The 12,372-nt window shown below is 40.0% G+C and overlaps 1 protein-coding gene across 5 annotated transcripts in view; it reads right to left on the bottom strand.

Annotated features, from left to right (window-relative positions):
- Window positions 1-12,372, bottom strand: part of ITPR2 (inositol 1,4,5-trisphosphate receptor type 2) — a 257,303-nt gene that overhangs the window by 63,575 nt on the left and 181,356 nt on the right. For all 5 annotated transcript variants that reach the window (XM_061359821.1, XM_061359829.1, XM_061359798.1 and 2 more), the window contains 6 exons: window positions 11,531-11,714; window positions 10,687-10,943; window positions 9,561-9,761; window positions 7,721-7,831; window positions 3,318-3,413; window positions 2,023-2,142 (listed from right to left, as the gene is read on the bottom strand). In XM_061359821.1, coding sequence (XP_061215805.1) covers window positions 2,023-2,142; window positions 3,318-3,413; window positions 7,721-7,831; window positions 9,561-9,761; window positions 10,687-10,943; window positions 11,531-11,714 — 969 coding nt within the window. The remainder of the gene's footprint in view (window positions 1-2,022; window positions 2,143-3,317; window positions 3,414-7,720; window positions 7,832-9,560; window positions 9,762-10,686; window positions 10,944-11,530; window positions 11,715-12,372) is intronic.

Raw genomic sequence — 12,372 nt, 5'->3', positions numbered from 1 at the left:
CCTATATTCTACTCCCCAAAACTTATTTCCTTTTGCCACAAAACCTGTTATGTCACTTAACACAAACTGTAGATAGAAGAGATAAAATACCAGCATTTTGATTTGGCAGGCATTTCAATTTTCATTGAAGCATTCATACAAGGAGTAAAGAGTCATACAAGGAAGGAGCTACAGATGCTTTCTAAAAATACTGTCACCCTCAGTGGGTATTTTATGTACAGTCCTACATACAGCACAAAAGTAGAACATGGTCAACTACACCAAAAGCATAGTAACAAGACTTATTTAAATGTGCTGCAAGCACACGATCATAACTCAGTAGCTGTTTTTGCATTCTTTACTTGAAAGAAACATTGCATAATACTAGTGTAACTATAGACTGCTTTCTTTTCTTTTGTCCATTGAGTATTCAATGACTCACAACACTTAATAAGCACAATGAATATAGAACACTCCCTATCCCCATCTGTTTATTTCTTCTGAGGAATAACATTTTTATTAAATTTGGCCCTTATATGAAGCAACAAGTGAAACACCAAATCATTTATTATATAACCAAGAAATACGTGGTCTTTATTTTTTTTAACTAAAAAAGCCCTTCTCAATACTCTTAATATAATTGAAAGATAAGCTGGTTTTTATACCAACTGCTCCCACTAAATTAAAACCTTCAGTGTACATTCTGCCTTTACCAGTAGAGAAGCAAAAGCGATCAGAAAAAGCTTGAGGACCCTACAACATAATTCAAAAGGAGAAAACTTTGAAAAGGATCTGTTTTTCTTACTGGCTAACTAATGTATTTAAAACAATAGGAATCTCCTCAATGCAAGTTCACTTGGTCTAGCAACTGAAGCTACTATTTAAAATACACCAATAATGGTAACATGATTTAGGCTCTGACTGCTATAAATGAGGTGTTTATGTTAAGACAAAGCTAAGCGGACATTAACTGTCTTGCTCTACGCTGTTATTTCACACTAGCAGAGCCTACCAAATCTTGCAGAGTGACTACACATACAGTGAGACTGCTCACTTTTCCTGCTCTCAGCAACTTGTCAAATAAAGTCAGGTTGTACCCAAACACAAGCCAGAAATCACATGAAGGGAAAACTCCCCTTTCTGATCAGACAAGTTTTGTGTGTGTGACAGTGTGCTCCCTTGCCCTGCCCTAACCACCCCTCCCCATCTGACCTTTATTTCCCATAACCCTGCTCAAATGATAATCACCAGAGGCGGTCATAATGGACGCATCTGGTCATGATGGCTGCATACAGCTCAAAGTGGATTTGGGTAGAGAGATAACGACACAATAGCCAAGGGCTAATTTCAGCGATGCACCCACCTAACCATAGTGCTGCTCAAGGTCTGACTCAAGCCATGTTTGGAAGAAACTAACAACTGTAGTCGGTATGCAAATATGACTAAGCCAACTATTTTACTCCGTAAATAGTGGACAGCCATGGGCCCGTTGAGCTTTCCTACATGACACTGGGCTGCACACCAGGATATCCCCTTGAGTAGGGACAATTCTCAAGGTCTCTTCTCAAGATTGAGAGATTCCTTGACACAACATATTCTTGTTAAGTGATTAATAGCACAGTAAATTTTGAAATCTTAGCTAAATGTTATGAAGGATTGATTGTACACATATAATTCCTTAGACATAAACCATTGACCAAGCCTGGAACTAACTCTCGATCCAGTTGTACCTAAACTCCCCTCTGAGTAGTTTCAAATGCAACAGGGTTTGAAACAGGTTTCTGAAACTTGTGACTCAATGGAAGTCTCCCTGACAGTTCTGCCTGACCCTGCCCTCTATGCAATAAACGATCAAGTGCACCTTGCCATCTAATCTTGTTAAACCACTGCCACATTTACTATTAAACTTTGTTAAATTGCTCTTTTGTATCAAGAAACACATGAATACTCTCTTATCAGTAAGGTGCATCACTCCATTCACAACAGTGTGGAGTTTAATCATGTAGCGTTTTTCTGGAAGCAGTCACAAAAAATAAGACATACCTGATGTGCCAAAATATAGATATTATGGCCAACATCTTTTGGGGAGATACCATCATCTCCATTCTCCTCCTCGTGGTCACATTCAAGGCCTTGGTTATAGGCATTCTTCATCACATCCACCTGTAATACAAAGCCAACCAGGGAGAGATGAAGTAAATGTCATTCTTGGGGAAAAAGCACGCTGTGTTTGGACACATGCTTTGTTCAGCTCAAGCCTGGTTGGGTGCCTCGCAGTTCTGTGAGAAGAGTGAGCAGTCTAAGAAACACTTTCTGAATAAAGACAAGCTTGAAGTATTTATGAACTCCAAACTGCGCCATTTCTCATCAGTAAAACTGCAATCGTGAGAAAGGTGCAGGAATGCTGAGCTTTTTAAACAGCTTTTTTCACAAACATTTTTAAAGATAGATCTACAGATATGGCAGGTAGTGTTGTACAGCACTTAGAGTGTAGTCATGATCTCCCTCTGGCTAGAGCAGGCCGACACATCACTCAGCATCTTCTACACAGCTCAGAAGACAGAAAAAACCCCACTAAACCAGAAAGGAAAAGAAGATACAGACCTGGGCAGGGTGCTGAGGAAATTCCAAAACATTCAAAAGCCTTTTACAGGACCAATGGGGGAAAATCCTCCATTCCCCACGCAGGGTCTGATCTTGCAGTTGTACCTTAGGGATGGCATTATCATGCTGACATGCCACCTTGGTGATGATGCCCCAAAACAATCAGGCTACTGGGCTTTGCCAAAGGGTAGAGCTGATGCCCACAGATCTCCCCACCACACATTTTTTTTCTGTCACCCCTGTTGTATGGTCAATTGGATTGGAAGCAATTCCTTCAGATTTCCAACCTATTCAAAATTCCTGGAGAGCATCATGGTTGTTCCAAAATACAACTGTTTGTAACTCTCTTTCTTCATATAATATATATATAATATATATTAGATGTCTCCACACACATTTCCGTTAGCACTGTTTCACGAACTGTACAAACTTAATTTGCCAGCTCCTGACAAAGTGTACTTGAAGGCAGTCTACCAGAGTATGATAATTCAGTCAGGAAACAATTACAGAAAAGTGCTTGGAACGGATAAAAATAATGAAGTCGTAAAGACTGAAATCATGCATGCTTGATCCTTCTAAAGGACTTTTTGTGAATTAGTACTATCCTGATATATTGTGTCACCATATGCTGCCAACACTTTTCAGCTTAGATGCAGATAATTTTAAAAATGTTTTAATGACAGATATTTTTTTTTTCAGCCAAAAGATTTATGAATATTCAGAAGTTTTCTCACCAGTTCCCTTGGTCTCATGTTGAAAAGGATTCTTTCCGCATTCTCACTGTCGTGCCTGCTTTCCATAATAGCCAGCAAAAGCTTGGAGGCATTGTTCTAGAGACACAAAACCACGTTAATGTAAACTTGAAATCTATTTCATGGATTAATGACCCTTGCATTTGTTTTAATTGAGATTACAAGGACCACTTTTTTAGCAGATAAAATTTTAAACTACTTCCATCTTTTAATTTACTGACATATTTAAAGGGGTTTTCTCCCATTTGAATGTCAGTGTACTGTAAGGCTAACAAACCCTGCATACTATATTGGAAGAAGTATTTTAAATATTGAAAAATATTCAACTGAAATACAGACAGGGGAATTAGGGCATTCTGGGAGAGGAGACTGGGAACTGAGAGAGAATACAGGAGAAAGGAACCTAGGCTTGCCAACACCAGAATGAGATATGGACTAAGAACAACAGATGAGAAGATGAGACTGGGACTGGCTGAAGGAGAACAGGACTCCACCTGAATTTTTCAGTAACTCCCCTCTCCTTTTGCTCCAGAATCAAATCAGGACCATCCGTTGGAAAGGTCTAATCAGACTCTTGCAACCTACACTGCAGTAGTGGGCATAGTGAATGCGACCAGGTAGAGGGAAAGGACAGCATTTTGATTAAGACTCCTAACAAACTGCTGCTCTGAAGAACTGGAGGCTTCCTTCTCTATTGCAGTATTCCCTTACAGTGGTGACCAAATCAGTTGTGGTAGCACTGGTATGATCTCAAACTAAAGGGAAGGGAACAAGACAGGCTGCCAGGTAGCTTGAGAAAGAAGTGAAGATACAGTGGAGAAAGACACGAGTGTACTCACTCATGGGTGAGGAAGACTGAAGCTATTTCCCAGTACAGACAACCCTGGGGACAGAGAGGAGCCTGCTGCGGCTTCCAGAAAGTGAGTAAAGGTAGAAGGTAGGTAGGACTTTTATGTCATTAGCAGCCAGCTTTTGCTACTAACTCAGCACAAATGGCATGCTATAGAGCAGGCAGGCACAACCTCCAGGTTTTTTTCTCTCTGATTGCTGCACTTGATATTCAGATGCTCATTTCATAGAATCATAGAATAGTTTAGGTTGGAAGGGACTTTGAAGATCATATAGTTCCAAGGCCCTGCCCAAGTGGCCTTGAACACTGCCAGGAATGGGGCAGCCAGAGCTTCTCTGGGCAACCTGTGCCAGTGCCTCACCACCCTCATAGTGAAGAATTTCTTCCCAATGCCTAATCTAAATCCCCTTCTTTCAGCTTAAAGCCATTTCCCCTTGTTCTCTCACTACATGCCCTTATAAAAAGTCTCTCTCCAGATTTCTTGTAGGCATCTTTTAGGTATTACAAGGTTGCTATAAGGTCTCCCCAGAGCCTTCTCCAGGCTGAACAAGCCCAGATCTCTCAGCCTGTCCCTGTAGGAGAGGTGCTCCAGCCCTCTAATTATCTTCATGGCCTCCTCTGGACTCACTCAAGCAGGTCCATGTCCCTCCTGTGTTGGAAGTCCAAGAGCTGAAAGCAGTACTGGTGGTGGGTTCTCACAAGAGAATGATAGAATCAGCTCCCTCAACCAGCTGACCTGGCATGGCTGGCTTTCTGGGCCATAAGCACACATTGCTGGTTCATATTGAGCTTCCAATATACCAACACTCCCAATTCTTTTTCCTCATGGCTGCTCTCAATCCATTCTCTGCTTGGGATTGCCCCAATCCAGGTGCAGGACCTTATACTTGGTATTGTTGAACCTCATGGAGTTCACACTGGCCCACCTCTCCAGCCTGTCAAGGCCCCTCTGGATGGCACCCCTTCCCTCCAGCATGTCAACCACGTCAACAGCTTGGTGACACCAGCAAACTTGCGGAGGGTGCATCAATCCCACTGTCTATGTCATCAACAAAGATGTTGAACAGTGACAGTCTCAATACCGACCCCTGGGGAACATCACTCATCACAGATCTCTACAACTAGATACAGCAGAGTAAAGCACTATAAGAACAGCCAAAAAGACACTCATATTAGACCCTCTTTACGCTTATATTAACAACATCTTTTCATCTTGACACTATACAGAGTGATACTGAGGTTATATTGTGTGCCAGGGCTTAAATACTAGTCGGTATAAAAGGCTGAGGGGTCATCCCCAAAATAACAAGAGGCAGAATAGAACATTGGCCATCTGTGCATTCAGTGAACATTGTCTACCCTGCTCACTAAATGATTCAGGAGTCCAGTGGAAAACATAACCCATGAAGATGTAATTAAATACCACATCACAAACTGTGCAAAACAAGCTAAATTAAGATGACATGGGAAAACATAATTCTGCATTGCCTTTGCTTTGGTTGGGGTATACGAGTTCAACACATAATGTTCCCTGAAAACAGTGTCTGAGCTCGTTTGTATGTGTAAGTGTGTGGGCCTATATGCTTTGCATTCTGTATTTTCACTGCAAAATTTATGTATTTGCAGCTTCAGAGTTGCCTGTGAACACTGACAGATTGTCAATGTTAAACATTACCTGGTAAACTCAGTGTTACAGTACTTCAATGTGTTGCCACTCAAAATAAAAGCCAGTAACTTCAGAATTTGGATCTAATTCTTGAAATCACATCTGGCCCAGCACTGTGTCCAGTTCTGGGCTCCCAGAACAAAAAAGACATGGTCTTGTTGGAACAAGTCCAGCAAAAAGCCACAAAGATGATTAAGGGAATGGAACATTTTTCGCATAAGGAGTGGCTGAGAGCTGGGACTATTTAGCCTGGAGTAGAGAGAGCTCAGAGGGATCTTGTCAATGTGTGTAAATACCTGATGGGAGGGAATGAAGAAGAAGGAGCCAGATTTTTCTCAGCAGTGCCCAGTGAGAGGACAAGAAGCAACAGACACAAATTAAAATGCACATGGTAGTCTATGTAAATACAAGAAAACACTTTTTACTGTGAGAGTGATTAAATTCTGGAATAGGTTGCCCAGATGGGTTGTGAAGTCTCCAGCTGTGGACATACTCAACTGAACAGTCTTGAGAACCCTGCTCTAGCTCACCCTGCTTGAACAAGGGGATTGGACAAGATGTCCTCAAGCTGTCCTTTCTAACACAAATGACTCTGCCATCCTATAAGACAGAATAATTTTCACATTTTGAACCTTTCGTATCACTCACCACAATGTCTGCTATTTAAAAAAGAGTAAGGCGTATACAGCCTTCTGTGTACAGGGCCAACTGGTCCCTGCAGTGATGTCTCCAAACTCCATTTTTTGTTTACTACGTAGAAAAGATGCTCTACAAGCATTTTCCAGCTTCACGATAACTGCAGATCAAAATAGCCATGAACTCAGTGTAGCTAGGTCTTTACAGAGACTGGGATTTCAAACTTTGAGATTTTTCAGGACTTCAAAAGAACTGCCTGCAAGTTCAAAGTTAAATGTCTGCTTAAGTCTTTTGCTTGAGGGGAGCCTGAATTGTATTGCCAAACAAAAACGCAATTACAGTTATTAAAATCATGTCTAAAGTACTGTTGATTCAATGTTTCATTGTTCATGATATACAGCTTTATTAATTATTTTATTAGACACCCATAACATTGCCAATATGATGCAATGCAGCTACCCACAAAGTATTTGCTGGTTTTAGGGAGGAAACAGACCATCTGCAGTGGAAACACTTCATTCAGAAGGCAAGAAAAGGCAATAACCCAAGGCTCCTCCTGGACAAATTCTACCCTACTTGGCAGACAGCATAACTGCAGAGCTCCCTCTACATGCAATGGCACAGAGGTTATAGAAACTTATCTACAAGCCTAACCAACTCTTCACAGAATATAAAACAAAATGAGAAGCCCCTCTGCTCTACTCTTTGCCTCCCGCCCTACACTTTGTTGTCGCCCCACAGAGGACACTGAGAAGGAAAATAAAATACAGTTTATTTTAACCTTGTTTTCAACTTTATTTGACATTGCAGATCACCCGATATATATATTTTTTTTCCCACATCTCCTTCTCAAGTAATTTTTTAAGAGTTCACTACATACAAAGAATGCCTAAGTTGTTACATGCCTGTACCGTGCTGCTATTTATCAATCCTGTGAGATTTTATGCCCACAGTACGGGCATGCTAGCTACGTGTCTGCTTGATAGGACTTCTTTGAAAAAGAAGCCCAGGGCATACTCCCAAACACAACAGTGGGTCAAAAGGCCTGTGGTAGAGGGCCTGATAAGGATTCAGAAGCTGAGCTGAATTCATTTGCAATGTTTGTTTTTAAAGGCTGCTGAATATATTATGCTATGGCACGATTAAGTAAATGTCAGGTTACCTAGAACTCTTGCATAGGTATTTCTTCTGTTCTTAGTCAGATTCAGGTAAACAAATTTACATTTACTGTACCTTTAACTGAAGCACCAAGTCCATGCAGTATTTGCCAAGAGGGTTTATGTCATTCAAGATAAGTGCAATTATAATATCAATCCCATTAGACTCATGGGTGGCTATACAAGTCTGCAAAATAAGAGAAAGGAGTTGGGGGTGGCAGGGGAGGAGGGGGGGGATGTACAGGGAGAAAGAGGGAGACAGTGAATACGCACAGGAGCAAATTTCCCAAACAAGGACCCAGAACTTGAAAGACCTTGTAACACCAAGGTGGCACAAGTTACAGACAGCAGCCCACAGGAGCACTGCCAGATGCAGCTGAACACACATGCAGAGACACAAAAGACATGCTTGAATATGGCCGCAATCAAATTTGCACACTTGAGTTTTTAATTTGCATTCAGCAACCGGCATTAATATCACTGTTATAACTGTTTGTGAAGATTAAGCTTTTCTACATGCATCTGAACATGTCCTGCATAGAAGGATACTTCTGGACATGGTATTCAAAACTGCAAATATGACAACAGTGCTTGCCAAATGCTTTCACAGCTGGAGTCTTGGACCTTCTAAGCCTTGCAAATATGTGTCAGTTATACAAAATCCTATGATACTTTTTCTTCTAGCAGGTTTATAGGGCAATAAGAAAGGAAAATATTTCCAGAAATATGGAGAAAAGAAATAAATAAGTTGAGAGTGTGGAACATTTTCCTCTGAAATACACCAAATTAGACTTCAAGTTGGTGTAAACAAGCTTTACTCAAATCCTGATTAACTTCCCAGCAGGTAGATTTAAGTAATAAAGTGTAACTAGTCATTCCCTTCCACCACCAGTGCTCCTCCAGTAAACTTGTTGGAGAACACAGTAACTTGAAACATTCTTTTTTTTTCATCTCCAGCCCTGGAATTATTTTTTACAGATGTTTTTCCCATTCACTAGTGAATCAAATACAACTATTGAAAATTTAGTCCACTAACGGATTTTGTTTGTTTGTTTTTAAAGTATAAAGGCAGTTGATTACCAGCAATGGTGATAATAGCACTTTATACCTCATTTGTGCACAATAATGAAGTAGCATTAATACAGTGTGTATTCCTTCAGCTATTTCTGGTATCAAGAATAGACCGCCTCTGTCATTTCACCCACCACAATTTTTCCATTGTTAATCCATAGCAAAACTTATGCAATTTCATACACTGTGACAACTGTACTATGGTTCTCTTAAGATCAAATACAGCAGCACGTAACTACATTCTTTACTGTTCTATACTGCCTCAGCAAGCACTAGAGAGACATCTACCAAAGGTCACAGCTATATGACTTAAAAAGACTGCATCAAGCAAGGCACAGAAGATAGCAAGTATGGTCTGTAGTTTCATCCATTTCACTACTAATTTCATAATTAAAGATGCTGCTAGGTAGTATACCAGGATAGCTAAACTTTTGGCAATTATGTGAATTAAGGAAAGTAAATATTAGCAACCTATATAAACACCAGCAAAGGCAAGATGTATGAAAATGAAGAAAACAAGGTTGTGTTTGCAATGTACTTCCACAGCTATGACCCAAAATCTGGTCTCAAGGTGAGGTTTAAGCCACAGACCCATTGACGTAAGAAATTAAACTCTCGCTTAAAGGACTGGAAACCCTCCACGTAAGCAGACATACTGCAGTAAGAGTTTGAGTTCTGAGTTTAAAGGATTTCTCAGGCCTTATGAAGGCCTGAAACATGCTAAGGCTAGTTATAGCAGTTACAAGTGAATTTGTTATTAAGAACATTGAAGGGTTTATGATAAGCACACAGATTCCGTACACTGAGGTATACTCTTCTGCATCCAAAATTTATTCGAGCCCTACCTGGTTTTCATGGCATGGACCTTGGCAATATTCAGTCAAGCTTTCCAGTGTCTGGTTCACAAGAGCCACATTCCTCTCATTGATGTAAAGCCCCAGTAAGCCCAGCCCACCTGTTGTGCTTCCACAGATACAGTCCAAAAACTGAAGGGTCTCACAAACAAGGTTGTAATTTGTTTTATTGTTCTGATGTCTTAAAAAATTCTGGTGGATGAAGAAAAGGCACACACAAATAAATTAAAAAAAGAGAGTTAAGTCAAACAATCTTTCTCATTAAAATACTGAAGGGTACAATTTATGACTACATGACCACTGTACCTTAGGTACTGAAGTACACTAAGTACACTACACTGTGGAAAATATATTATGCGCTGGCACAGCATTTGAAAACTATTATCTGATTAAATCAGGAGAGAAAAAAGGCTTAGGAAAGTGCACTCTGCAGACATCTGCACTGGCCTTAAATGTCTTATGTATCTCCTTTATACCTGTCCCCATCCATCTATTACGACCTTTCTCTTGGAAGCTTGTTACCCCACAGCTGAGCAGGTATGGTGGCACATTACGACCGCTCCTTGGCCATGCCAGTGCAGAACAGTAGCTCAGCTCAAACCACTCACAACAGTGCTTTAAGGGAGACTGCTGGACACAGCACTGAGGTATATTGGCAAAAAATTCATTTTGCAAAGGTTGCTATGGGGACAGTAATTTCTACCAGAGCAGCTGACAGCAGGGAAACACGTAGCATCTTAAAGCCTTCAATCATAATACCTAACAAAAAAGAGCAGTACCCAAACTTTGCACAGGAACTTCCTGTGGTCCTCAAGCCTATGGTAAGCAATCCAGTATTTGTGCACAGAAACCACACTAATGGTAATACTTAGACACTTCTCAATCCCATGCCACTATGCTGCAGTCCTGTAGCTATTCTGAGGGCATAAACATGAGCTCAACTAGAGCATGCAAGTGGCTCTTGAAAGGGTTCTTTTATCCCTTGGACCAAAAGAACAACAATATTCTAGACACCATCATGCTGCAACAAGAATGGGCACAGGTGTGTTTTACTTTCCTTGTGAAATTCCAGCTCGTGTAGTATTTCCTTTGGAGCTCAACTCAAAAAACACTTTACCTGGAGCTCTCGATTGTGGTTCTCACACAGCAGCTGAAGAAACCTCAATATTGGCTGCATGATTGCAATGGTAGGGCTCATGATTGCTTCTTCTGTGGACTTCTCTTCTGCATTTGCAGCATCTGTTCCTGAGCCCATAAGATCTATTTCTGGGTCCATTTCTCTTCTATACGCAGAGTAAGCCTTTGACGTTGCAGACGATGCTTCTGTTAACTGTCCTTTCATACCCTCTTTCAGATGCAAGGTTGAATCCTTTACTGAAAAGAAGATAATTTTCCTTCATTTTTGAAACTCTTTTGATTAAACAATAAGAAAACAATAATAATGAATGCAAATTTTTCTTTGTTGGGGACTAGCTTTTCGAAGACCTCAAGGCAATTTACAAAGAACATAAAAGTAACATTCATGCAGGGATAGCATGTTCCAAATAAACCACAAACCAGAGTGAAACAGACATTAAAACAAAAAGCCCCAGTATTTCACTCCCTACTATATACAATTAATGATGAGAACAATGGAAGAACCACAGGGTGGGAAATAAGTGCCTGTGCTTGCTCTTGTGAAATAGCCCCATTAGAAGCAGCCTTTACTTCTGCTTCTCTGAAAATATGGTTCGATATCTTCTACTGGTATAAACTGGCATAACTTCACTGACTTTACCAAAGCTAATTCCTTGTAATCATCTTAGGAGATACCCTATAATTTACAGAAAAACACGTAAAAGATGCAAAGTAGCAGTGATTACGTTAGAGCCTACTGATCAACACAGCACAGTATAGTGGTGCAGCACATGCAATTTGAATATAGTGTACTTCTCCCCTCTTTTGCATGGGTGTGTCCTTACCTCTCTTTTTGGGAACAGATATGGTTAGGTCGCTATCATCATCTTTCTTTTTGCTTCCCAAATCAATAGTATTCACTGTCACTGTCGATCGTATCTCCTGCTGAGCAGCTTTCATGTGGTCATACAGGACTTTAAAGAATTTTTCTGACTTCTTTTGCTCCTTCAGTTGCTGGTAAGTCGAATACTGACAAAAAGAAGTTACTCTTTAAATATCAGTCTTCTAAGGAAGGAGAAATACAAAAATACACTTTTTTTTTGTGTGTGTGTGAAACAAATGATGAATAATTACTTCACTTACAAAAAACAAATGTTGGTCACCGCCTGACCATTCTTTCACAAAGTGATATACACGGCTGGTAACTAAGACTGATGGCAACATTTCTAAATTTGGATAAAATGGTGAATGCTGGTACATGCAATCTTTAAACGGTCACAATATTACACTTGAAGTTAAATTACTTTGTGACACTCTTTATTTCTTTCTAAAGTTATAATATTTCATCTAAAAATAATAGTGAAAATTGTTTTTTAACAAGAGGAAGCATGAAACTTCTAATGTGTAGTATTATAGCTTACATTATATAAATTTTGGTGCTTCACACAGAATTGGAATTAATATTTAGAGTTATTAAGCCCAGTCCTTTAACATTATTGTCAAGCAGGCTGAGTACCATCTTCAACAGTTTACAAACTTAAAGCTTTTTACAGCCTAACAATTCATTTTAGAAAGCTGCAACAAAAATCTCATCTTAGCATTTTGTGGGTGCTCTCTAAGGGTCACAGATCATATTATCTTTTTTTACAGAATAAAGATACAGGATGGAATTCCTCTTATTTTACTT

The sequence above is a fragment of the Neopsephotus bourkii genome, unplaced genomic scaffold, assembly GCF_033783945.1.
Source record: "Neopsephotus bourkii isolate Nb327-2 ecotype Australia unplaced genomic scaffold, CSIRO-AGI_Nbou_v1 NB_107, whole genome shotgun sequence".
In the NCBI taxonomy this organism is placed as follows: Eukaryota; Metazoa; Chordata; class Aves; order Psittaciformes; family Psittacidae; genus Neopsephotus; species Neopsephotus bourkii.
This window is presented reverse-complemented; position numbering and strand designations above follow the sequence as displayed.